The sequence below is a fragment of the Vicugna pacos genome, chromosome 9 (assembly GCF_048564905.1).
Source record: "Vicugna pacos chromosome 9, VicPac4, whole genome shotgun sequence".
NCBI classification, from domain to species: domain Eukaryota; kingdom Metazoa; phylum Chordata; class Mammalia; order Artiodactyla; family Camelidae; genus Vicugna; species Vicugna pacos.
In genome coordinates this window covers 26,233,257-26,260,618 of record NC_132995.1, presented here as the reverse complement: position 1 = coordinate 26,260,618, position 27,362 = coordinate 26,233,257, and the positions used below count along the sequence as shown (strand labels likewise).

The following is a 27,362-nucleotide window of genomic DNA, read 5'->3' as shown; positions in this document are numbered from 1 at the left end:
TTGTAAGTGATATAATTGTCTGCATAGAAAATCCCAGGGAATCTAGAAGAAAAAAATCCTAGAATTAGAAAGAAGTTTGGCAGGATCACAGGATATATGATCAATATACAAAAAATCAATTGTATTTCTGTTTATTAGCAATGAGCACACAGAAACCAAAATTAAAATATAGTGCCATGTTCAGATGCTCAAAAAAATGAAATACTTGGGTGTAAATCTCACAAAGCCTGTGTACGACTTATGTGCTCAAAACTATAAAACAGTGATGAAAGAAAGCAAAAATCTAGAGAAAGGGAGAGACATACCATGCTCATGCCTCAGAAGAGTCAGCAGATGTCAGTTATCCTCAAACCAAAGTGCAAGTTTAACATAATTGCTAAATGCAAGTATTCTAGAAATGTATATGGAAAGACAAAGACACTGGAATAGCTAAGAACAATTTTTAAAGCAATAAAGTAGAAGTAATCACTATTCAATTTCAAGACATTACATAATTACAACAGTCAAGACTGTGTGGTATTGATGAAGGGACTGATTTGTAAGTCAGTGGAACAGAATAGGGAACCCAGGAATGGCCGCACACAAGTATGGCCAACTGATTTTTGACAAGCACGCAAAAGCAACTCAATAGAGAAAAGATAATCTTTTCAGGAAATGATGCTAGAGCAATTAGATATCCATAGGTAAAAAACATGAACCTCATACTAAACCTTACATTTGGTACAAAAATCAACTCAAAATAGATTATAGATTTAAACATAAAACTTTTAGATAATAACATAGGCAAGATCTTAGGAATCTAGAGGGCTTGATGAAGGAAAAAACAATACATGAGCTTCCTTAAAATTAAAAACTTTTTCTGTCACAAAAAGACCATGTTAAGAGGATGAAAAGACAGAGTACAGACTAGAAGAAAATATTTGCAAGCCTCATATCTGACAAAGGATTCATGTCTAGAATACATAAAGAACTCTCAAAACTCAACAGTAAAAACCACACAATCCAATTAGAAAATGGACCCAAGAAATGAGCACTTCACCAGACAGGGAATATAGATGGTAAATAGAACATGCAGAGATGTTCAACATCAGTTGCCATTAGGGAAATACAAACAAAGACCATGATGAGATATACTACACTCTTACTAGGATTTCTAAAATAAAAAATAGTGACAGTACCAAGTACTGGCAAGGATGGGGAGAAACTGGATCTCTCATACAGTGCTAGTGGGAATGTGAAATGGTATGCCCATTCTGGAACATAGTTTGGCAGTTCCTAGAAAAACTAAACATGTTTTTACCACACCACCCAGCAGTTGACTCCTGAGCCTTTATCCCAGAAATATGAAAATACAGGTCCACATAAAAACCTGTATGTGATTGTTCATAGCAGCTTTATTTGTAATAGCCTCCAAACAGGAACAACCAAAATGTTCCTCAGTAGACAGATGATTTAAAAACTGTAGTTCGTCCATGTCATGGAATAGGACTCAGTGGTAACAAGGAATGAACTATTGATACGTGCAACAACTTGGATGGATTTTAAGAGCATTATATTGAGTGAAAAAAAAAAAGCCATTCTCAAAAGTCACATACTGTATAATTCTGTTTATATAAACATTCTTGAAGTTGCAAAATTATACAGATAAAAACAGCTGAGTGGTCACCAGGGGTAGAGATGGTAGGTGGAAGTGGAATAAACATGTGACAATAAAAGGATAGCATGAAGGAAATCTTTGTGGTGATAGAATAATTCTCTTTCTTGTTTGAAGTGGTATTTTCATGAATCTGCACATGTGATAAAATGGTGTAGAACTGTATACATACACCATATCAATGTAAATGTCCTGGATTTGATTTTATAGTATAATTATATATGCTGTAATGATTGAAGGAAGCTGGATAAAGAGCACACAAAATTTTTATGTGCTATCTTTGCAACTTCCTGTGAACCCTTCAAAGTAAAAATAAAAAACAACTTCAAACTACAGTCTAAATTCAGTATAAGTTCAAACAAGTGGTAGCAAAATATTGCCCATTTGGAGATCTTAAAGGATGCTGCCATCCATATTTAACACTGTTTGCACATTCAGAAAAAAAGGACGATTGCTTACTGTACTTTTTTGTTTAACACAATTACCATGTTACAAAAGTAGCTCTAGTAAACTGCTCTTTTAAAAAAAGCTCCTCTGTCCAGCACCAGTTACCTTTACTCTTTACCACCAAGCCCACAAATATTCCAGGTTTATTGAGAAGGACATAAGGAAGCAAAGAACTCATAACTGAGCATCATAGTGCTCGGGTTGAGCTTTACCCCTTTATGTTTTCCTTATATTTCTAGTGTTTTGTCTCCTCATAGGAATTTTGTAGTTCTAAATGTGTGAACAGGAGTATGCACCTACTGTGTACACAAAGCAAGCATACATAGTAAGTACAAGTTTGTAAAGCCTCATCATATCTGGTGCTGCACAGGTTGAACTTTTAAATAGCACCATTTTTGGTAACGCCATCCTAATTTTAGTTTAAAGCATGTATCAGGTATTGCCAGGCTCATTTCTTACAACTGTCTGTCCAGAAGATTTTCACTGATAATTTAAGTAACAATGTTTATATTTTTTTGTAAGCATTTGTCAGACACTGTTGTCAGAACTTTACATTCATTATGTCATTGAATTTCCTCAAAACACTCGAGATTGCACTAGCCTTATCTTTCACAGTTGAAGAAACTGGGCTAAGAAGGGTTAGGTAACTTGAGCAAGGTCACAAGTTGTATGACTGGAATTTGAGCCTAGGAACAGACTCCAGTGCCCAAGTTATTAACAAGTATGTTCCACTGTTGGTGTGAGTGCTCACATGTTTACTTGATTCACACTCTGTCTCTAGTAGCAAACTAATTGCTGAAGAACCCAGTTTCCTTTTCTTATGTGGTCAGGCCTCCTTCACTACCAGATTTCACTAGAAACTCTAGCTTTATATCTGAGAATGGCAGCACTGTTCAGCATTTTCTGGTTCTTTATATTTGGGTCTACATTTAAATAGTCTGGTCTTGAAAAGCAGACATAAAACTATATAGAATATACATTGTTCCAGCCAGCTGGAAAAAATCTTTGTTAATTTTTAAATGTCTTCGAGAAATCAGTTTGTTTTATCTGGAAACAAAGTAGCAAAGCAGAAGTCAAGGTTTGTTCTGGAATAAATTGTTTGACTTCATTATCTTATCTCTTAATTATGTCATAGTAGTAATAAGTGACTTAGTAGCAAGCAGAGATGTGTATTCTGTATAGATGTAAATAAATTCAGTCTTGTCATTATCCACTGGGCAGCTGAGCAAACCCCTAAGATCACATTGCAAGATACACTGTTGAAAATGTTACAACTACCTGCCTTTTAGACTATGATGCAAAGTTTTCAGTTCCTCTGTAAACAATTAAGCACCTTATACCTGCAATTTTAAGTATTTTAGTTAAAACATGGTATTTTTTCCAAAGATGTTGGCACGCTTTTGATTTTTGTGCAGCTTGATATTTGTAATTTCTTGTGTAACATAATGTGTGCTGTAAGGAGCTTTTGTAAATTGATCTAACTTCTTCTCTTCTCTTTGCAGGAGTATATTAAAGGGATCTGTGAACCTGAACTGGAAGAAAGAGAATGTTACCCCAAGGCCATGCACTGCATTTTTGTTGGGGCACAGAGCCTGTTTCTCAAGAGCTTGATTCAGGACACCTGTGCTGATCTCTGCATTCTGGACATCGGTCTTCTTGGCATCAGAGGAAGTGCCGAAGCTGTGGTCATGGCTCGAAGTCACATTCAGCAGTTTGTAAAGCTCTTTGAGAATAACGAGAACCTGCCCAACAGCCAAAAAGAATCAGAAGTGAAAAGGGAATTTAAACAATTTGTTGAAGCTCATGCAGACAGTTACACAATGGACTTGTTGATTTTGCCCACTTCCTTGAAAAAAGAACTTTTGGCACTCACCCAAGGTGAGGAGAATCTATTTGAAACAGGAGATGATGATGTTATTGAAATTAGAGATTCTCAACAAACAGAGTTTACACAGAATGCTGCCACGGGGTTGAATATTTCCAGAGATGAAATTGTTGTGCAGGAAGATGCAAGAAATAAAGCAGGGACTCCTGTTTCTGAGCTTACAAAACAAATGGACACAATCTTTTCTAGTTCACAAGATGTGCTTTTTGTTCCAATAAATGGTCTAACCCCAGATGAAGAGGCACTTTCCAAAGACAGAGTTTGTCACAAAAGGAGATTTTCTGATTCTGAAGAAAGGCATACCAAGAAACAGTTTTCTTTGGAAAATGTTCAAGAGGGAGAACTTTTACATGATGGGAAGACACCAGCTGGAAATGTAATCATTGACCTATCTGATTCTTCCACTGATGCTGAAAACTTAAGTCCAGATATAAAAGACACTACTGAGGAAATGGAATACAACATCCTCGTAAACTTTTTCAAAACCATGGGCTACTCCCAAGAAATTGTTGAAAAGGTCATTCGGGAGTATGGGCCATCCACTGAACCATTATTGCTCTTGGAGGAAATTGAAAAAGAAAATAAAAGATTCCAGGAAAACAGAGAATATTCACCTGGTACCACGTATCCAGAGACCAGTAAAACCAAAAATAAAAGTGTTTGTAACAGCATAAATGAGCTTACAACGGATTCCACTCCAAAGAAAACACAAACTCACACACAGCAAAACATGGTAGAAAAATTTTCTCAGTTACCATTCAAGGAAGCAAAACCGTGTACCTCAAATTGCAAAATTAATACTTTCAAATCAGTGACAGTAGAACAGAAACAAGAAATCTGGAGTTCAAACCAGAACTACATTTGTAACATAGATGTTGAAACTGATGGCCTTTTACCCTCTGTTGCCCCTTCAAGTCCCAAAGAAGTTGTCAGTTTTGTTTCAAGAGGAGCTTCAAGTCACCAGCCCAGAATTCCCATTTTTCCTGAAAATGGTTTGCAGCAGAAAGTGGAACCCTTGCTCCCAAATAATATGAAGTCTGCCTGTGAAAACTGTCCGGGATGTTGTAGCTCTCCTCAGTCTAAGCCAAATTGTCCACCCCTCTCTCCACCGAGGCCGCTGCCCCAGCTGCTACCTTCAGTTACTGATGCAAGGTTGGCAGGACCTTCTGAGCACATTGATTCCTCTGTTACAGGGGTCCAGAGGTTTCGAGATACTCTGAAAGTGCCCTACAAGCTGGAATTAAAAAATGAACCAGGGAGAACGGATCTGAAGCACATTGTTATAGATGGGAGCAATGTTGCAATTACGTAAGTCCCCTCTTTGCAAATTATATTGTAGTTTTAAATAGGGCTCTAAGTACTGTGTCAGAATTGCATGAGTTTTGTAGGAACTATCCTGTGTGTCTGTGTAGTTGATCTATAGCCTGACCTGAAAAAAAAGAAAAAAACAGCTGATTAGAAAAGTTTTAGTCCATCTTCTGGTGTTGTAAACTTTACTTCACTCTGCTGAACCTATGTTTCTGAGGACAAGCGATGATGGAAAACTTGTCTTTTCACATTGCATTTCCCAGTGATAAGCAGTATAGAGACTTTTAAATCATTAGGTTCTTAATACCATGAACACCGTTAGTTTCTGAATACTAGGGTGAAGCTTAAGGCAAAAAAGTGATTTTTTCTTATGATACAGTATGCCAGGTCTTTAGCCGAGAGCTCACAGTGATAATAGGTGTGATGTACTTCTGTTATACGATTGTTGATAGAATGGTAGCAATTTCCTTTCTAGGGATAGTCTTCAGATCGAGCTTCTTTATGGGTCTCTGCTCTTACTAAAAGTTTGTATGTTTGTTTTTAGTGAAAGAGTTAAATGATTATTTCTATTTAGCTTGTCTTGGAGCCCTCTGAGGATTCTGATTTTATACTTCCAGGATGGGATTGGATTTCTTCTGTCAAGTGGTAGTTTGATACAGTGACTAGGAGAGTGTGGGGGTCAGAGTCAGAGTCTCCGCCCCACCGTGGATCAGCTGTTTGACCTCAGGCGGGTTTCTGCTGACTAAATTTGACTTGCTGCAGACCGTTTCCTTTTGCCCTGTCCTGAAGGACATCTTGATCATGCCATTCCTACAACTGCTAGGTAAAGTCTTCAGTTTTCAGAACCAGTCACTGACCCAGCCATTGATTTTGAAGACGTCTTCAAAGTCTAACATTTTAAGTATCTGCAATTCAAGAAAAGAGGCACCTGGACATGGAATGAAGAAGTTGAAATACAGTTGACCCTTTAATGACACAGGGGCTAGGGGGCACCGACCATCTGCACAGTCAAAAATCCGTATGTAACTTTATGGTTGGCCTTCCTTAAAGCTGTTCTGTGTCCTTGGATCATAGTAGTATTTACTATTGAAAAAATTCCATGTTTAAGAGGACCCTCAAAGTTCAAACCTGTTGTTCAAGGGTCATCTGTACTTTTCTGAATTGCTGAATATTTATGTAACTTCTTTCCTAGGAGTTCTAAAAGATCAGTTAATCCCCTGATTTTTCAGAATATTTGATGAAATTGAAAATTAAATTTTATTATTAAAATATGTGTTTATTATATATTATTTATTTATTTGTTTTGTTAATTTTTTATTAGAATTTTCAAACAAATTCCCAAGAAGATAATGTGAGTTCGATGTTGGGTTCATTTGGGATTCCCATATGCCTGCCATCCTATAGTAGTTATCAACTCATGTCCTGTCTCGTTTCATCATTTCTAACATTGTTTCATCTATACCAGCACCTGCTACCTTTCACCCATATTATTTTGAAGGAATTCTCAAATATATCATTTCCATCCATAAACAATTTAGTATCTGTTTTTTTAAGTATAAAGATTCTTTTTTTTAATGGTGCTGTACTTTGCTATCAAAAAAAAGGAGGGGGGAGGTTAGAAATGCCAGCATTTTACATGCTAAAGTTTGAATGTAGGCAGTAAAAATATGTTATATACTTGTTTTTATTTCCAAATAATACTGTTTATTGTCATTTCACTTTGTTTTTTGGCAGTTCTTTTGGGGGAAACCCAGCAAATGCCCACAGCTGCATAGCATTATCTAAGTAAAAATGTAAAGGGCAATTTCAGTCACCCACAGTCCAAGCCCCACAGCAGTTCCTCATTGTTACAATTTCTTCAGCCAAATGATGATACAAATTTAGGTCATGATTGTGAGTAATACTAATGCTTTTTCATTTTTCTGTATGTGGAAAGATTTCCCAAATTGGTGTTCAAAGACTAAGAAATGCAAATTAAGACAAAATGAGCAGTGATAATGACAGTTTTTAAAAACTTTTTTGTAGTAACTAGTATATTTCTCAAAGGGGTCACTATTGGAATTTAGAATGGCACTGTCTATCCAGGACAGGATGTTTTGCATATCTGGTCCCTCCCACTTTGTCCATAATGCCCCCCAGCTATTGTGACACCCCAAAACACTGCCACGTATTTCCTAACATTCTTTAGTACTGTACCATTTCTTTTGAAAGCCACTGAGTTAGTGCACTAAGGGAAACCACAAGCTGTCTTTCATTAATTGTTTTGAAAACTGATTTGAGAGAAGATTTCAATTTTTTTTAATTCACAGTTACCTCAGTTTAAAAGCAACTATTTTACAAAGGATGTGTTATCCTAAGAAGACAAACTTATACTTTATTTGATGTAGATTGAGCTGAAAATATCAGTAATCAAAATTAACTCTTATTCTGGGGAGAAACTGTTTAATGGGTACAGGGTTTTATTTTGGAGTGATGGAAATGCTTTAGAACAAGGAATAAGTGGTAATTGCACAATGTTGTGAATGTACTAATTGCCACTGAATTTTTCACTTTAAAATGATTATCTTTGTGAATTTCACCTTAATTTTTTTAGAAGCCTGGAAAAAAATTAATTCTTATTCTGAATCAGTTGCTTCAGTATTAAATGTGAATTATAAACCATAAATTCCATAAAGGAAGTGATTTGTGTCTGTTCTGTTCACTGAACTACCCCTAAGGTCCATGGTGCCTGGCACATAGTAGCTACTCAGTAACCATTTGTTGAATGAAAGACTTAAAAAAGTTTAGGATTGTTTAAATGACTCTTCACCACCCATTTGTAACTTGCTATTCCAATGGCTATTTCAGCAATTAATTTAGATTAAATTTCAATGACTATTTGGAATCTTAAAGCTGAAACACCCTTTATGTGTTAGGTACTGTACTTTATCTTTTAAAACATAATCTTCACACCAGTTTTGTGAGGTAAAAATTATTTGTAATGTACGTAACATGAAATGGCTTAAAAGTCTCACCCAAGATTATGTGGATATGATGTTTGAGCTCATGATATCTCTCTCTCCAGAGCCATCGTACACCCTCCTCCTCCCACAGAAGTTGAGGTTGAATTTTTAGGTCTTGGCAACATCAGATACATAAGTCTTAGGTACTGCTCAGGAGACCTCACTAATTTGATCCAGCTAGTTGGGGAAGTAGTTAGAGGAAATTTGAGTCCTTAAGCACCTCAGGCCCACTCATCCCTGGGTCTCTACAAAGCTTTGTTTATTTGCCTATCCAGAATAATGTCTGCAGTTTATAACACACCGTGAGAAATTCTGAAATACCCTACTTAATACTGCTGATTATGCATATCTCTACTTGGTTTTTCCCCTTTGTCACCATGAATGAGTCAAATGATGAGTAAATGGAAATTGTTTGCGGTGTATGGTAGGCATCACCGTGGTGGTCAGATAACACTCGGTCTCTGTCAGTCTGAAACTTCATCATAAGAGCACCTGACTTATCTGGATAGATAATTTTCCATGTAGATGAGGTTTGCTCCTTCACTTGACAGAACTATATATTTTAACCATTTTTCATGCTGGTCTTTATCAGGGTTCCATGGCTACTTTTATTAAGTGGAAGCTATAGAAAGAAATTACACTTTCCTGGGTAACTCAGAAAGGGTTTTTCACTGTTTCCCCACACTGCCTTGTCCGGTTCTATGACCACCATGAGTTTTTATCAGGTATTTATTACCCATCTCCTCTCTCTCCTTTGGACCCTCTTCTTTCTAGTTGACTATCTGCTACGATGTGGAAAGCAACCAGATGACATAAGTTGTTTCCAAGTGTATGGAAGCAGGAGTTTAAATCTCTCTGGAGAGCCTGCACAGCTGGCTTTTCAGGCTTACTGTCTCTTAATTCTGCATTTGGGGCTGGAAGCCCCAGAGCTCTGGCCTTCTCAGAGGTAGAGAGGTGTTACTGTGTGTAGACCCTTTGTCCTTGAGTCAGAAAAGACAGTTGGTCTGGGTTTACCTGTCAGCAAGTTACTCTGATTTGATTGCAGAGAGTCTAGGAGACAGTGATTTAAGCACATTTTCTGCCTGGTCAGGATGTGAGAGTAAAAGTAGGAAGGGTCAGGGACCCTTATTATTTTGAGATCAATAATTTGGCTCTACTTGATGTTTTTTTTCTGTTGTTTTGTTTTTTGGATTAGTCCGTATGTTCTCCACCAGAATTTTGAACTGTTACTTCTTATTCCTAAAACAGCTCTAGAGGTTTTCCAAGGTATCAAAAATGGTTTGATCTCATCCATGAGGATAACTAACACTTTGGAAATTTGTTTAGAGCTAATGTTTCTAGAAACTCTACTTTCCCCCTCTAAGCTTGGGAGGGGTCCAGGGCAGCTGAATTTTTGTCTACTGTCATTTCCCTCCTTTTCCTTAGTGACCCAGTGTACTAGAACGGGGGACTTTATTTCCATCCAGGTTCTACTGTCACCATCAACAGAAGCATTTAAGGAAAAGAGGGAAAAGAGTTTGTACACATTTGTGAATGATGAATAAGCCAGGAAAGCACTTCGTAAGCTTTTTACTGCATTCCTCTCAAGGGTTATTTTTTTCAGGACTTAACATACTTAACATAAAAATCTTTGTTCTGAGAATCAGCAGGCAGATGTAGTCTGGATTTTCATGTTTGGGCTATGGTTGCCTTTAACTCTAGTTCTGCCCTTGCTTTTAAGCAGTTAAAATGATTTTTATTCTTTTTAGAGATTTTTTTAAAAGACCCCTATACAAAAACTCCCCCAACCAGCCTTTTATTCCAGTAACAGATGTCATGTTGCTACATTCTTACCATATTTGAATGCTGTTAGGTAAACAGACCACTACTAAGTTATTTCATCAAGAATCGGTTTGTTTATTTGTTTACATACATTTTCTAGGGTATAACTGATGCCTGTGCACTCTTATTTATGGTTCACTGAGAAGGGAGTGGACTTTAGCCTCTAAAAGTAGATATTTCTGAGCCACTCTTCTGGGTGTTAGATGCTTACTGCAGGTCCAGCCCATTCCTGCTCCATGATAATTTGGGTTTAGTTGGGGACAGTACCACTGTGGAGTAGTTGAAAAGACACTGGTCCAGGAGTGAGGGAGCGTCAGCCTAATCCCAGCTCATCCACTCCCTGGCAGTGCATGCTGGGCAGGTGGCTCTGGCTCTCATGAGGCGTTTCACTCTTTTTATCCCTAATGGAATCTGAGTCCATTCCTAAGTTTTGTGATTCTGGTGCACAGTACAAGATAGCAAGTTAGAGAGAAAGAAGAGGGATGATTGAGGGCCTGTGTCTAGAGACAGCTTCACAGAAGACAGACTGGGGCCTGTGGGCATTTGGGGAGGAGGTGTAAGAAATAAGAAAAAGCTCATAGCCCAGGAAGAGTCAGATGGCAAAGCACCTGGCCAAACTTGAGAGTGTGATGGCGGCTGGAGGTGGAAGTAGAAGGTTCACTTTGGCCAGATCCCATCTGACTAGTCAAGTGTGGAGGGAACCTCGAAGCCAGACACTGGATTTGTCTAGAAATATAGTGCTGTTGAAGGCTCTGAGCACAATCAGAGACCTCGTGGCTGCATTTCAGGTTCAGTCTACCTGCAGGATGGGTTAGAATTAGCAGTGCCTGGGGGTGACTTGTGTCCTTCTGTGCCTGGGGAGGCAGAACTCCCAAGTGAAAGAACTCTCCACCAAGTGGTTTTGACATGTGAGAAGACAGGACTGAAGATGCAGAATTTACTGTTATTGAGTCATAGATGATCACTGAGGTGGTGAAGACAGATTATGCTAATCTAAATAAACTGTTATTAAATAACATCACGAGGATTTTCTTTTTTCTTTCTAGTACTCATGGGTAGACAAGTGGATTACCACCTGCAAAATTTCAAACTTTTTTTTAAAACTTCTACTTTTATTTAACTGCTAGAGAGTAAAATTTAAATATTTTTCTTTGTTTCTTTTGAAATTTGTTACCAGGTTTTCAGATGGGGGACAGTTTTTAATCCTCTATACCAGGACTTACAAATTGGGGGCCAGATCTGGCCACCACCTGTTTTTGTAAACAAGGAACACAGCTTCACCCCTTCATTTACAGTTGACAGTTGCGTGGTGCAGCAGACACCATGTTTGGCCCTTTACAGAAAAAGTGTACTCACTCGTATTCTATATTGTCTCTTGTGTTTTTGTTTTTGTTTTTTGGGGGGGGTAATTAGGTTTATTCACTTATTTAATTCTTAGTGGAGGTACTGGAGATTGAACCCAGGACCTCTTGCATGCTAAGCAGACACTCTACCACTATATACCTTCCCCCCTTACTCTTATTTGCTTACACCCCCCCCCCCCCACTTTCTGCTTCCTTCAGCAAAATCACTTACTGTGGCCCCCAGGTAGCTTCGTCAATCTTGCTCTCAACTTGTTTCCTGGAAGCTGTAAACTGAGTAGATTTCACAGTTCTCCAGAAAGGGGATGGAGCTCCTCTGGAACCAGACACATTTGAAGCCTTTGGAAGTTGTCATTGGAATAGTCAAGACTGTTGCTACTTCTGCTTCAGCAATGTATTCCTTGACAACAGTCATCACAGATTCTTAGAGGCCAGTGACCAGGCAGGACTCTCTAGAATGGGCTCCTTATCTAAAGACAAATATAAAAGGTACAATAAACAAGTATTGTCCTGAAACTCAAACTGCTATCTACCACAAAAGCACATTCAATTAAATCAGCTGAACAAAACTATAGTAAAAAACAGAAAGCAGTTAAGAATCACATCTTCTGTCATGGGTTCTCTCTTGGCTTTGCAGAGCAGCTGACTATGCAACTTAATGTCAAAAAAAGTAAATATTAAAGGAAATTTTGTTCTAATTGTTTTTGTTGTATATGGATTTTACCTTTTCATTTTTTCGTGGTGAAACTTAGCACACTTTAAACATGCTTTAAACTGAAATAAATTTTACTTATTTTCATACAGCCACGGTCTGAAAAAGTTCTTTTCTTGTCGTGGAATTGCAATTGCGGTTGAATATTTTTGGAAGCTTGGTAACAGAAACATCACTGTATTTGTCCCACAGTGGAGAACAAGGCGTGATCCTAATGTTACAGGTGAGACAAACTGATTTTTCCAGATTTCTAATTAGGTATTTAATGAGTTGCCTTATAATCACAACACACACTATCTAGAATAGAGCCGTGTGCCATAGGCAGTAGGTTTAAAATCAAACTGTAAATTCATTGCACCCAGTGAAAAAAACATAGTTGAGTTACAGCATAAGAAATACTTGGCGGGGGTGGGGAGGATGTTTATATAGAAAGTTATATAAGATTTCATTATATATCACAAAAAATTTTCTTTGACTTCCTAAAAACTAGATTAAATGTGTCATTGTATTAGGCTGGGTTTCTTCTTTAAATAGTATTTTTGAAAATGGCCATTTGCTAAGTTTGGAACCCTCAAGTATAATGTCTTTTTTAACAGTCTGTTTAATAGCTTAATATAAGTCATTATGGTTGTTGTATGGTACTGCATGGTTGACCTACAGGCCACACACAAAAGGTTTGAACTTACTATGGATCCTTAAATATTTCTGAGCGACTGAAAGGTTTTTGTTCTTAGGTCATAATCGGAAGACCAGTGAAAGGGCTGTGCCAGGCAGCTTAACACATCAGAGTACCTAGAAATAAAACAGATTGAGAGGAGGAAGGCTGAGGACAGGACTCATCCAACTCATTAACAGGAAGTAAAACTTAGTCACTGTTGAAGTGGAAATGGTAAAACCACATTTACCAAGTATCCCAGCTTCCCTCACTTTGGGGAATGTCTTTGTCCTAACAGAAAGTATTTGAGAAATGTGGCAGATCCACTCATCTCATAGTTATTTTTGAATAGGATCCCTGAAAGAGTCTTGTCAGCCTTATGTGCTGTGCATTTCTAGAACAATAAAAACACTGTGTTTGGGCATTTTAGCTTAAGTCAGTGGTGAGTACCTTTGAAGGAAATGCAGGTGTGGGAATCTTAGACCCTGAGCTTTTAGCTTTTTTGCCCATTACTCATTTGTGGCTTTGGCCTTTATCCTCTGTCACAACCCACTCCCATGAATATCAGTAAATGTTTGTACAGATAACTGAGAGAGGTTAGGTAGGGTGCCAACCAGAGGGAGATTTTACAGAATAGGGACCAAGCAGGCCTTCTTGGGATTAGGACAGAACAGTTTGTCTCTCCTCCATCACTCTTCTCTGTTCCTGCCCCACCCTTTCTGGGGGACTCATCCTCACTCTTTTTGTCTTCTGCTGCTTGCAGTGTGGCTGTGAAAAATTTCTTGATAGTAAGATCCATTAAATATTGGTTTATGGTTTACTCTTCTTAATTTAGAAGCAAATGAGTTGAATATTTTGATATTTAAGAAATAGTTCAAGTCATTTTTCTTTGATTTTTCTTTTCCTTCCCAGTAAGTTAGTAAAGTTGAGTCTTCTGAGTAAGTAGAAGAAAGGTTTCACACAACTTTCCAAGTGAAACATTGGGGGTGCTTTCATTTATTTAAACGTCTGGGAAGATAGCCCTTTTCTGAATGTGTGTTCAACTTATTCCATGAACAGAACAGCACTTCTTAACCCAGCTCCAGGAGCTCGGAATATTATCTTTAACTCCTGCACGGATGGTCTTTGGAGAAAGAATTGCTTCTCATGATGACAGGTATGAAAGGCCTTTTTCCTTTCTAAAGTGGGTATGGGGTGGTGAGGAGCCAACCACCTGCTCCACCAGACAGTTCATCAGGCTTTTGGACCCACATTCTTAAAGGACGCACTTGACTCAAGTGGTTGAGAATTTTAATATTTATGGTCATGACAGTTATATATTCAGTGGTCTTTGCTATATGGTTTAGGGGCATTACTATAGAAGCTACTGAGCTAGAAATTTTTTTTTTTCCGTAAAAGGTGGGAGAGGGAAGCAAGAAAATGTAGATTTTCTTTTCATTCATTTTAGGATGTATCTGAGCCTTTAGACTACCAGTCTAAAACAAACAGATATAATAATAGATTAATATACTTGAAAAACAGGGTAATGACAAATCAAAAGCATATAATAGAGTCACAAAAAAAAAAACAAAAAAAACCAAAAAGGAGCAAAGAAGAAATAACAAATCAACTGGAAAACAAAGTTTAAAATGACAATAAACACATCTCTATCAGTAATTACCATAAATGTCAGTGGACTAAATGCTGCAATCAAAAGACATAGGGTGGCAGATTGGAAAATAAAACAAGAGCCTACAATATGCTGCCTACAAGAGATACACTTTAGGGTGAAGGACACACATAGATTGAAAAAGAGAGGATGGAAAAAAATATTTCATGCAAATGGAAATTACAAAAAAAGCGGGAATGGCAATACTCATATCAGACAAAATAGACTTTAAAACAAAGGCCATAAAGAAAGATAAAGAAGGACACTATAATGGTCAAAGGAACAATACAAGAAAAGGATATTACACTCGTTAACATATATTCACCCAATATAGGAGCACCTAAATATATAAAACACTAACAGACAAAAAGGAAGAAATTGATGGGAACACAATAATAGGAGATTTTAACACCTTCCTGACGTCACTGGACAGATCTCCCAGACAGAAACTCAATAAGACAATGGAGATATGAAATGATGTAATAGAACAGTTGGACTTGGTTGATATTTTTAGGACATTATATCCCCCAAAAAACCAGAATATACATTCTTTTCAAGTGCACATGGAGCATTCTCTAGATTAGACCACATACTCAGACACAAAAGAAGCCTCAACAAATTTAAGAGGATGGAAATTATTTCAAGCATCTTTTCTGACCACAATGGCATGAAACTAGCAGACAACCTCAGACAAACAAATGAGGAAAAAAACAACTACATGGAGACTAAACAACATGCTGCTATAAAACCAATGGGTCAAGGATGAAATCGAAGAAATTAAAAAATACCTTGAGACAAATGACGGTGAAAACACAACCACACAAAAATCTATGATATGTAGCAAAAAGAGTCCTAAGAGGGAAGTTTATAGCGATACAGGCCTTCCTCAAAAAAAAGAACAGTCTCAAATAAACAACCTAACCTACCACTGAAAAACATTAGAAAAAGAAGAACAAACAAAACCTAAAGTGAGCAGAAGGAAAGAATAAAGATCAGGGAGGAAATAAATAAAATAGAGATTAGAAAAATAGAAAAAATTAAACCAAGAGCTGGTTTTTTGAAAGAGTAAACAAAATTCGACAAACCTCTGGCCAGGTTCACCAAGAAAAAGAGAGAGAGGACACAAATAAAATAAGAAAGGAAAATGAAGAAATTACAGCTAATACCACAGAAATACCAAAAAAAAAAAAAACTAATAGAATACGATGAACAACTATATATGGCAACAAATTGGGCAACCTAGAAGAAATGGACAAGTTTCTAGAAACATACAGTCCACCAAAACTGAATCAAGAAGAAATAGATCATTTGAACAGACTGATCACTAAAAGTGAAATAGAATCAATAAAAAGCTCCCTGCAAACAAAAGTCCAGGACCAGAAGGCTTCACTGGGGAATTCTATCAAACATACAGAGAACTCATACTGATCCTTCTCAAACTCTTCCAAAAGATTGAAGAGGAGGAATTACTCCCAAACTCATTCTATGAAGACACCATCACTATGATACCAAAACCAGGCAAAGACACTACCAAAAAAGAAAACTACAAGCCAATATCATTGATGAACATAGATACAAAAATTCTCAACAAAATATTAACAAACAGAAATCAACAACACATAAAAAAGATCATACACTATGATCAAGTTGGATTCATCCCAGGGACACAAGGATGGTTCAACATATACAAATTAATCAATGTGATACATCACATCAACAACAAAAAAGCATAAAAATTACATGATCATCTCAATAGTTGCAGAAAAAGCATTTGATAAAATTCAGCACCCATTTATGATAAAAATTCTTACCACAGTGAGTATAGAGGGAACATATCCCAACATAATAAAAGCTATTTATGACAAACCTACAGCCAGCATAATGCTCAGTGGTGAAAAGTTGAAAGCCTTCCCACTAAAGTCAGGAACAAGACAAGGATACCCACTCTCAACAACTCTATTCAACATAGTATTGGAAGTCCTAGCCATAGCAATCAGGCAAGAAGAAGAAATAAAAGGGATCCAAATTGGAGGAGAGGAGGTAAAATTGTCACTATATGTGGATGACATGATACTCTTATATAGAAAACCCTAAAGGCTCCACACAAAAACTGATAGAGCTAATAAAAGAATTCAGCAAGGTAGCTGATTAGGATACAAGATTAACATACAGAAATCAGTCATATTTCTTTACACTAACAATGAAATATCAGAAAAGGAAAGTAAAGAAACAATTCCTTTTAAAATTGCATCCAAAAAAATAAAATACTTAAGAATAAATCTGACCAAGGAGGTGAAAGACTTATACATGGAGAACTGTAAAACATTGATTAAAGAAATTAAAGATGACTTAAGAAATGGAAAGATATCCCATGCTCTTGGATTGGAAGAATTAATATTGTTTAAATGACTGTACTACCCAAAGCAATCTACAGATTTGATGTGATCCCTATCAAATTACCCAGGACATTTTTCACAGAACTAGAACAAATAATCCTAAAATTTATGTGAAATCACAAAAGACCCAGAACTGCCAAGTAATACTGAAGAAAAAGAACGAAGGTGGAGAAATAACCTGCCCAGATTTCAGACGGTACCGCAGAGCTATAGTAATCAAAACAGCATGGTATTGGCACCAAAACAGATATGGATCAATGGAACAGAAGAGAGAGTCCAGAATAAGCAGACCTATGGTCAGTTAATCTTAGACAAAAGAGGCAAGACTATACAATGGAGAAAAGACAGTCTCTTCAGCAAATGGTGTTGGGAAAACTGGACAGCTGTATGTAAATCAGTGAAATTAGAACACTCCCTCACTCCACACACAAAAATAAACTCAAAATAACTTAAAGGCTTAGATATAAGACAAGACACTATAAACCTCCTAGAAGAAAACATAGGCAAAACAGTTTCTGATGTAAATCTTAGCAGTGTTCTCCTAGGACAGTCTACCTAGGCAATAGATAGAAAAGCAAAAATAAACAAGTGAGACCTAATTAAACTTACAAGCTTTTGCACAGCAAAGGAAACCATAAGCAAAATAAAACAACAACCTACAGAATAGGAGAAAATATTTGCAAATGATGTAGCTGACAAAGGTTTAATTACCAGAATATATAAACAGGTCATACAACTTAATAACAGCAACAACAACAACAACAACAAAAAAACCCAGCAGCCCAATCCAAAACAGGGCAGAAGACCTAAACGAGCAATTCTCCAATAAAGGAAGACATACAAATGGCTAACAAGCACATGAAAAAATGCTCAGTGTAGCTAATTATCAGAGAAATGCAAATCAAAACTACAGTGAGGTATCATCTCACATCAGTCAGAATGGCTACCATTAAAAAGTCCTCAAACAATAAATGCTGAAGCAGGTGTGGAGAAAGGGTTGCCCTCCTACACTGCTGGAGGGAATGCAGTTTGGTGCAGCCATTATGGAAAACAGTATGAAGATTCCTCAAAAAACTAAAAATAGACTTACCATATGATCCAGCAGTCCCATTCCTGGGCATATATCCAGAGAGAACTCTAATTCAAAAAGACGCATGCACCCCAGTGTTCATAGCAGCACCATATACAATAGGCAAGACATGGAAACACCCTAAATGTCCATTGACAGTAGGACTGGATAAAGAAATGGTGGTATGCTCATACAATGGAATACCACTCAGCCATAAAAAAAATAAAATAATGCCATTTACAACAACATGGGTGGACCTGGAGATTGTCTTCCTAAGTGAAGTAAGCCAGAAGAGGAAAGAAGAATACCATATGATATCACTCATATGTAGAATCTAGGAAAAAAACAGAAAAGAAGACGCTAATGGACTTATCTACAAAACAGAAACAGACTTACAAAGTAAACAAACTTATGGTTACTGGGGGAAAGGGGGTGGGAAGAGATAAATTTGGGGCTCAGGATTTCTAGACATTAAGTACTATATATAAAATAGAACAGGTTTCTTCTGAATAGCACAGGGAACTATATTCAATATCTTGTAGTAACCTGTAATGAGAAAAATCATGAAAATGAATATATGTATGTATATGTGTGGCTGAAATATTATGCTATACAACAGAAATTGACAAAACATTGTAAACTGACTATACTTCAATTTTTAAAAAAAAAGAATTTTTTAAAGGAAAACATGACTGAGAATCTATAAGTAAAAGCAGATAATGAGTTGTAGTATTTTTTGATACTTGCTAAAAGTAATGCTTGTCTTGTCTTAGTGTAGCAGCCTCAAGAGTGGTTTTCAGACATACTCTATCTCCTCCTGGTTATATTTGGCCAGTGACTTAGTCTGTCATTGTGATGCTGGAGTCCTCAGTATTTCCTCCACATAATAGAAGATGGTGTCAGCTGACCCTTGAGTTAACAGGAATAAGCTGCATTCCTTAGGTTGTTATGTTGCTCAGAGAGCAGGTGCATCTGAGACAACCAGCTTTAATACTCACCTTTCAATTTTTTTCTGAAACCTTTACTGAGACCAGCCAAATCCAATGTGTAGAGCCGGGCTCCAGGAACACAGGATTCACATGTACTCCCTGCCCTAAGAAGTTTTTGATCCGGAAGAGAAGGCACACAAATAAGTAATGGAGGCGAATTCTGCTGTAGTAGATAAGAGAAGGTTCCACAAAACCAGTGGCATTAAAACGGGTTTTTCAAACCATCCTTTTGTGATGAGAGCTCAGAGCCCTCAAGTGTCCGCAGGAGCATAAGCGGTGGGTGTTCTCTCCTCTCCTGCATTCCTCCTCCTCCTCCTCACTCCGGCTTCTAGCACTTAAGCCCCTGCTGGTTTTGCCTCAGTCTTTTACCGCAGTGCTCCCCCACAGTGAAGACAGTGCTTAGCTTGGAACCCAAGCTAGTGAGCGATCGTCAGATGGGTGAGAAATAGAAAGAGGGGCTTGGCAGGGGAATGGGACTTGGGGTGACAGCAGGCATTCATTCAGCAAAAGATCCAGAGGGCATTCTCACTGATAGCCCCTTGCCCTTCACGAGGCTGAAATGAAACAATCAGAGGCAACTTGAAAGGCGAGTGTGGGAGGAAGCACACCAGGAGAGGGGCATGGATGGGAAGGTCCTGGGAGACTGGGATGGAGGGACACCTCTGGCTCCAGCTCTGAGATACTGGTAGGGACCCTGAAGTGCTCAGCTAAAAGACAAGTTTGGCCGTTGGGCTCATGAAGAGCCTTCAGATGCTCCAACACTGCAGCTTCATTCTCACACCAGCAGGATTTGAACGCATACACAAGTATGCAGACTAGGCTTCTGCTTAATTTATATAGCTCTCTGGGTTCTTACTGGGCATGAATATATGTCCTGATTCATAGTACATGCACAGAATCCTTACTACTTGTTTTTGTTAATACCTCTAGGCAAACATCACCACTTGCAGTTTATGCCAGTTAGAAATAAGTTGTAAGGTATTCATTAATAAATTCACAATGCTAAATAATATTTACTTCCCAAGGTTTCCTAATATTTCTGAAACTAATGAGGCTTGCTTCTTAATCCCCTTAAAGTACTCACTACTAATGAATCTATTAATAAAAGCAATTGTTTAAACCTTTAATTCCAGTGATTCTCTTATTGTTTAATTATCTTTGTCTACATTGCCTCAGACAAATACGATCATCTTAACTAAGGGATAAAACTCATGCTATCCTCACAAATCTCTCATTAAGAGAGTTTGAACAAGAATAATTTCCAAGAACAAAATAGAATTCTCCTAATAATCCTTACACTTTTTTTATCACCATGTATCTTTTAATAATTTGCATTTGAGTGCACCTATAACTTGGGCTAAAGCATATGGCAGTTCTAGATATCTCTTAAGTCAGAGCAGAAAATGTGAGCTTAGGCATTTAAAAAAAAAAATTATAAGGCTGACTGCCAAGTGGCTAATCTTAGAACCAAAGTAGTGTAGCTTAGCAACTAAACACGAATAGTGATTTCACAGGCTTGTCAACTCTGATTTCATTCTCTGCTCTATCGTGCGTTATCTAATTACCGGCCTTTATTGATAGTACAAGTTCTCTAGAAAAATGTATAAATTCTGGTTGAGATCATTTTTAAAAAGTGTGTGAAAACCAGACCTTCATTTATAATCACTCCAATAATTTCAGATGTGTTCAACATTTCAGATTCATCTTCAGCTGACAAGGGCTTAACTTTTCTGCTTCTGAGCCTTGGTTAAATTCTTCGCTGATTTTCCTTATGAGGAGGAAGTCCTTTCGTTTTCTTATAATACAGCTTCTCTGAGCCAGGGATGCCTGCTTGCCCATTTTAACCACTCTTATATTACCATAGGTTTCTGCTACACTTAGCGGACAAAACTGGTGGCATAATTGTAACAAATGATAACTTCAGAGAATTTGTGACTGAGTCAGCCTCTTGGAGAGAAATAATTACAAAAAGGTAATATTTTCTTCTCTGTCTTTGGTCAGAAATTTTTTGTTGTTGTTTATTGTTTGGTTTTGTTTGTTTTGTGTCCACCTTGGAAGCAGTATAGGAGATCAAAGCATCATAGGACTGTACTCCCAGTCCACAGGATGGCTGGCCCCTGTCGGTAAGTGGGAGGACCCAGCACAAAGCAGCAACACCAGCAGGTGCTATGTGAGCATGCTCTGGTGCCCATAGGTGTCTGCTGTAGATCAGTGTTCTGGCAAGAGGTACGTCTTTGTGGCACAGTTAGCTCTCTGTTAACCATGTGGTGGAGCAGAAATGGCTGCCTAACTTGACCTTGCCCTGATGCTGAGGGATACTTGAGCAAAAGCCATCAGGCATCCCTGCTTTACTCAGCTATGAAATAATGAAGGTTGAGTTTAATAGCAGCTGTGATCCCAGCCACAGGATAGGACCAAAATCAATATGCTAATTGAGTTTTCACTTTGGGGAGAAAGGCAAATGTTTCTTCTTTTTAATATCTGATGCTTTTCCTGAGCATTTTACCATCAAAGTTTAGTGATCTGTATTGCAAACATGTTGAATATCATGGAAAATAGCAAAGTAAAGTCAAAAGAGTTTTGCATTCACTACTGTTTAAGTTTTTGTTTATAATGATACTCTGAATGTGTTCAACTGCATTAAGATCAGTGAACACAGGCTTCTGGGACTTTTTTGTTAACAAGCGTCACCTGACAAGTTACCTTGAAATGAAAAGCAGTAATAGTTTCATGGTAGTAGTGCCAGGGATGAGTCATAAATGCCACAAATCTAAAAAATGTACCTCGAGGCTGTGTGTATCTAGTGTAACTAGTATATAGCCAGTGTAACTAGATACTTGGGTTTCACAGTTGCCCCTTGTCTAATGTTTATATTTTGTTGAATCATTATGAGGATTTTAGAAAATTATTATTTGATTCATCATTTTAGAAAATAATACCTAGGTAAGAGTTAACTACTATGTGCCTTTTGACCCATCTGCTGTTAAAAAACTGTTGCTGGTAGCTGAACTGAGAATTGGTCTTTGACCTTCTGGGCACAGTTAACAAGCCATTAATCTTCTAGGACGTGTTTCTCTTGGATCTGTGCCCTGGGCTCATTGTCAGTATTTGTTGGACGCTCTTCCATGTACGCATGGAAGGTTTAATGCATTCAAGACTCATTTGCACACCCCTGTTGCTCTCAGAATTCACAAAATAAGACAGAAACCAAAGTCCTGACAACAGACCAGACACTTGGACTTCTTTCTTGTTTAAACATTTTTGTAGACTTGATAAAATCATGCTCAGCTGAGCTCAGCTTTTCTTTCTTCATATACTGTTTTCCTTTGCCTGTGGACTCATTCAGAAATTAAACCTGTTGAACACCTGTTGTATCCTAAGCTGCCAGTGTTTCAGTCTTGCCTTTCAAAGTTGTATTGAAAGTTACATTAGGAGAAGAAGCTGCTTCCCAGGCCCACGTAAAACTCTGAAAGCCTTGATAAGAAACAGGAGAGACAATAGACAGAAGTTTCTTATTGTATTTGTATTCAAAAGAGAAAGTAAAATGGTTTGCTGTGCTAGGGTGTATTTGGTTTTTTTTAGGCCGTTAAGCAGTCTTTTAATTATTTCTCCAGCATTGTAATTATTCTCCCTGTCTTAGGTTGCTCCAGTATACCTTTGTGGGGGACATATTTATGGTTCCTGATGATCCTCTGGGAAGAAGTGGACCTCGATTAGAAGAATTTCTTCGGAAGGAAGTCTTTCTTCGGTATTTCCTTTCCGGATTGTCTTGTATTTATGAGTTTGTTTCACTTCTTTGTGCCGCAGTGCAAGTGCTCTCGCTCTCTCTCTTTGTCTCTCTCTCTCTCTAAAGGTTAAAAATGGCATTTTATTTTTTTAAAATAGCCTTAGATTTAGTACTCGTGAAATACATGTGGAATAGCTTTGAGGTAGAAGCACCCCAAAGACCAAATCTTCATTTGCAATCCTTTTGGTTTTAATCCCAGGAGAAGATGGGGAGCCAAACTTTCTGTAGGCTGAAAAAGACAAAGCAGATTTTGCTGGTAGTTACTTACTAGTGCATGTCGCTTTGGCTCATTATGTGTATGTGAATTTCTTTTTTTAAGTTCATGTTCCCAACTCATTTGCTTTGAATAGTTTATGCTTGTATTAATTTATTTACTCTTCAGGAGTCTTTATCTGGGAAACTGCAACTTTCTACCACCACTAATAGAGAAGCCAGTATACCACATTTATCCAAAATTGATCTGATAGTTTAGATTTTCTTTGTTGTAGTTTGGAGTTTTTTTTATTTGTGTTTAAAGACATGTTGCTACTGGTCATTTCTTTTTTTTTTTTTTCCTTTTTTTTTAAAGACCTTTTGAGGGGGTGGTAATTAGGTTTATTTACTTATTCATTTTTTAACAGAGGTACTGGGGGTTGAACCCAGGACCTTGTGCATGCTAAGCACGCGCTCTACCACTAAGCTATACCCTCCCTCTGCTAGTGGTTGTTTCTGTTTTCAGAATTCTCAAGAAATGGACATTATTAAGTAAAGCATCCTAAGTGCTTAACTGGCCGATCATACACTCCAGTGATAGACCTGTTCTCTTTTAAAACTGAAATAGGCTACATTTCTGTGTATTTCTCAGCAGATATTTGCATGGGGGGTGTTGTGGAGATCTAAACTGAAAGGAAGTCAGATGCACAGGTCTCCCAGCTTTTTAAGGCAATGAGACTACATAGCTGATCCTTTCCATTTATAATGGGGTCCTTAGAAGGCCTCCATTTATAATGGGGTCCTTAGAAGGCCTCTAGGTTTGGATTGGAAAGGGCCAGTGGTTAGACAGAGCTGTCTTCTGCACAGGGTAGCAGCCTGATTTCAGCTCCCCAGTCTTGTGAATCATTTCTCTCTTGAGCCTTCAGGTTTTATTGCACAGATGAGGACTTGGTTCCCAAGGTCCTGCTTCTCTACCTACGCCAAGAGAATGGCAGTCATTTTTAACACCTGCTAGATGTCTGCACATCTCATTTTTCTTCCAGAAGTCTTAACTTGGAAATCCTCTGATAGGCTTTAAGACGTGATGAGGCGTGTGTGCAAGCATCAAGGTCCACTGGTCAGATTTAATGGAAGTAGAGTTCTCTGGCCCCTTCTATGGCCTCAGCAGCTGGCAGCAGCGTCAGTTCTGCCTGCTCACCTAATGGCTCTTTACAAAAATGTTACCTAATTGGTTAAGAAGATAGTAATGGCTTCCCCCACAGAAGGAATGAGCTGTTGAAGTTGGGGATAGTGTTCAGCCAGCCCCATTTCTCAGCTGCAAGCCAGAGTCAGGTGCAAGACTTTGTAATGGTGCAGATGCCCTGTACATACACACTCATGTGCGCACAAGTTGTGGGCACCAGTGTCTCACCCAGACTTGGGGGATTGGGGAGGCAGCCTCTCTGCCCAAAGTGGGTTCCTTTTTCTGAGCCCCATCATCCAGGGCCCCACAGAGAATCAAATCTGCAGAAGAGTAGGGCCCTGTTTCCAGATCTTTTGAAAGCTCCTAGGTGATTCTGGTACACCCTGGTTTAGAGCCAAGCAGCTGGATGGGATCAGTCCTACAGCAGCAGGGAGGTGGAGTCGCCCAGGAAGAGCTGTCTTCCCTGTCACAGCCAGTCTGGGGACGGTGTCGGTGGCATCCCTGCAGTCCCCGCTGTGGGAGGCTGCCATCCCTGCCTGGGCTGCACGCCTGTATCTTGTCTTCAGAAGCCAGGGAGCAGCCCCTGGAGCCTCAAGGTCAGCTGCAGATATTTTTAGATGGATTTCTTGTTTATCTTATAACCCAGCTCACTAGGACTTGCTTCCATTCACAGAGATATGCAGCCCCTACTCAACGCCCTGCCAAACGTGGGCATGTTTGACCCCAGCTTCAGAGTCCCTGGCGCCCAGGTAGCCAGCACCAGCCACCAGCCTCCAGCCCGGATTCAGGGCACCCCACCCAGCCACTGGCTTCCTCAGCAACCCCGCTTCCCACTTTTGCCAAACCTTCCCAGCCTCCAGCAGAATCTGCCCCTGCCAGCACAGAGATCTTCTGCAGAAACCAATGAGCTGAGGGAAGCCCTTCTGAAGATCTTCCCTGACTCAGAGCAAAGACTGAAAATCGACCAGATCTTGGCGTCTCACCCGTACATGAAAGACCTGAACGCGCTCTCTGCCATGGTGTTAGACTGAGGGCCATCGGGATCCGGGGCTCTGGGCTGAAGACGCACTCAAGCTGGTATCTGCACGTGGCAGCAGGAAGTGACATAATGTGAAGAAACCGATTTCCCGGTGGAAATGCTGTTGTAGTATATAGAAAAAAACCAGATGTTTTGTGTATTAAAAAAATCTGGGTTTTCAAAACCAGCTTTTTTCTATATATAAATTATGCTGCTATTACAGATTTAACATTTTCTGTAAAAGGAAAGTCTACATTTTCTGCCTGTTCAGGAACTGTTTAATAGCAGTTACTCTTGAGTGTACTTACATTTTTATGTTTTTTAAACTATTTTCCTTAAAGCTGAAAATATTGACAAATGGATATGATTAGCCTTTCTAAATAAAAAAAAAAAGAGTTGCTTTCTTAGGGAAAGCAAGACCTCTTAAAATATATTTTCTTGAGATGACTGTGTCACGTCCACTAACATGAAGTGTGCTCACCTCTTCCAGCCCCCTCTGCCCTCACCCCTGGAATTAGAGCCCGAAGGAGTTAGTTTTGCTCCTCTGGGGTCTTTCATTGGAGCCATTTGTGAGAGTGGACAAGTGGTGCCACTAGATGGCACCTTGTGCCCAGCCATTGTTAATGACCAGGGCAAAGTTAGCCGCACAGTGTCAGGGCTGGAAGAACCTTGAGAGCTCACGCAGCCCAGCACCCCCCGCCCCCCCGCAGAGGAGCACACCAGGGCTCCGAGTGCTCCCTGTCTGGGTTCACCCAAGTCCACTGCTGGGGACCGGATTCCTCGTCCAGGGCTCAGCCACACACACCAGGCTGAGACCTCACTGTCCCTCACTGACTCTCGAGTCACGTCTTAGCCTCTGAAGGTGATAGTGGGATGTGAGGAAGTTCAGTGAAAAGCCTCGTCGCTGTAGTAATTTTGTGTCCCCAACCGTGGGAGACACCCCATGTGAAATTTGTGCAGCTTTGCCAAAAAAATAGTTTTCTATTCTCAAGAATGACCCAAGCCAATAAATAGCATTAGTAGCTTCCGTAGGGGCCCAGAGCCCTGTGTTTATTTTTCCTGTGTTTGTCTCTAGTGTCCTCCTAAACTGCCCTTCCCGTGAGTCTTTCTCTCAACTGGTATCTTAGTATTGTGTTTTCAGTGTTGCCCAAATTCTGTGTCAGTGAAATTCTTTTTCTGGATAATTAATTCCTAACATTTTTACTGTTCTCTGGACCTTCAAAGGGCTCTGTATTTTATACCTGTTCCCCCTGCCAGGCTGCTCATGGTCAGTTTCTTGTCTGCCCCTGTAGATCACATCTCTCCTGGCCCTGGAGGCAACGGCTGAGGACTCAGTGCTGGTTTGTCTTTCGTGGTAAAGGGACTTAGCTGGCCATGAGCAGGCCTGGGTGGCTCCCCATGATGCTCCCTCCAGGCGTGTGTGACCCCCACATCCCTCGGGGGTGAGTCCAGAGTCCTCCAGGTGGCCAGACTTGTATTTCAATGATATTTTCTCTTGGATGCCTTTAAGATGTGTCCTAATAGTGTAGAACCAGTTGTCAGCTGTCGCTTCCGGGCAGGTTGCCCGAGTCTCCCACCCAGCTGTGGGTGTAGAGGGGGAAGACTTGAGGCAGTCCAGGAGGTGACTTCAGTCACAGCTCCTGGGCCTCAGCTTCAGAACTGATGGTTTTCAAAAACAGCACAAGTCTGAGGACTAGGGCTGTTTCACAGTGACCCTGACCTTTTGGGCCAAGGTTTGTTCCAGCAGCCTTGCCAATCCAGCACTTCTGTTTCAGAGAAGGCCCTAGGTGAGGCGTGCCTTGATTACCGGGGTTTAGCCACAGGTCTTGCTGGAAGGGGACTGAGTCTCCCCTGAAGCCAGGTAGAGCTGGCTAGGCCTAGAGGTCAGGAGGTTTCTGGGCTCTGGAAGTGAGCTGACCCTTGACCTTTGAATTATGTAAGCCTCTGTGGTCTCAGTAGTGTTTCTGAGAGCTCTCCTGCCCCTTTTCTCAGGCGGGTGCAGGAAGAATGCAGAAGACTAAGTGGGAGGAGTTTAGAAACGCATGAATTACTCACTTGGGAAGTCATATCATGAAACATAATTCACAGCTTTTTCTGGAATCTGTCAAGTTTAGTTAAATTTAATATTTAAATACTCAATTTTCAAACCATTATAAAAAGTGTCATCATGTGTTCTCTAGCCTCCCAACACTAGGCTCAGTATTGATGGCTACGGAGTATTTCTCAGTGGTCTGC

The 27,362-nt window shown here is 39.2% G+C and overlaps 1 protein-coding gene across 1 annotated transcript in view; it reads left to right on the top strand.

Annotated features, from left to right (window-relative positions):
* The window catches only part of N4BP1 (NEDD4 binding protein 1), a 47,401-nt gene extending 21,240 nt beyond the window's left edge, over positions 1 to 26,161 (top strand). Inside the window, exons 2-7 of the mRNA XM_072967319.1 lie at positions 3,604 to 5,294; positions 12,283 to 12,413; positions 13,905 to 14,001; positions 20,812 to 20,919; positions 22,588 to 22,695; positions 24,783 to 26,161. Coding sequence (XP_072823420.1) covers positions 3,604 to 5,294; positions 12,283 to 12,413; positions 13,905 to 14,001; positions 20,812 to 20,919; positions 22,588 to 22,695; positions 24,783 to 25,140 — 2,493 coding nt within the window. The 3' untranslated portion in view covers positions 25,141 to 26,161. The remainder of the gene's footprint in view (positions 1 to 3,603; positions 5,295 to 12,282; positions 12,414 to 13,904; positions 14,002 to 20,811; positions 20,920 to 22,587; positions 22,696 to 24,782) is intronic.
* The last annotated feature ends 1,201 nt before the right edge of the window (positions 26,162 to 27,362 follow it).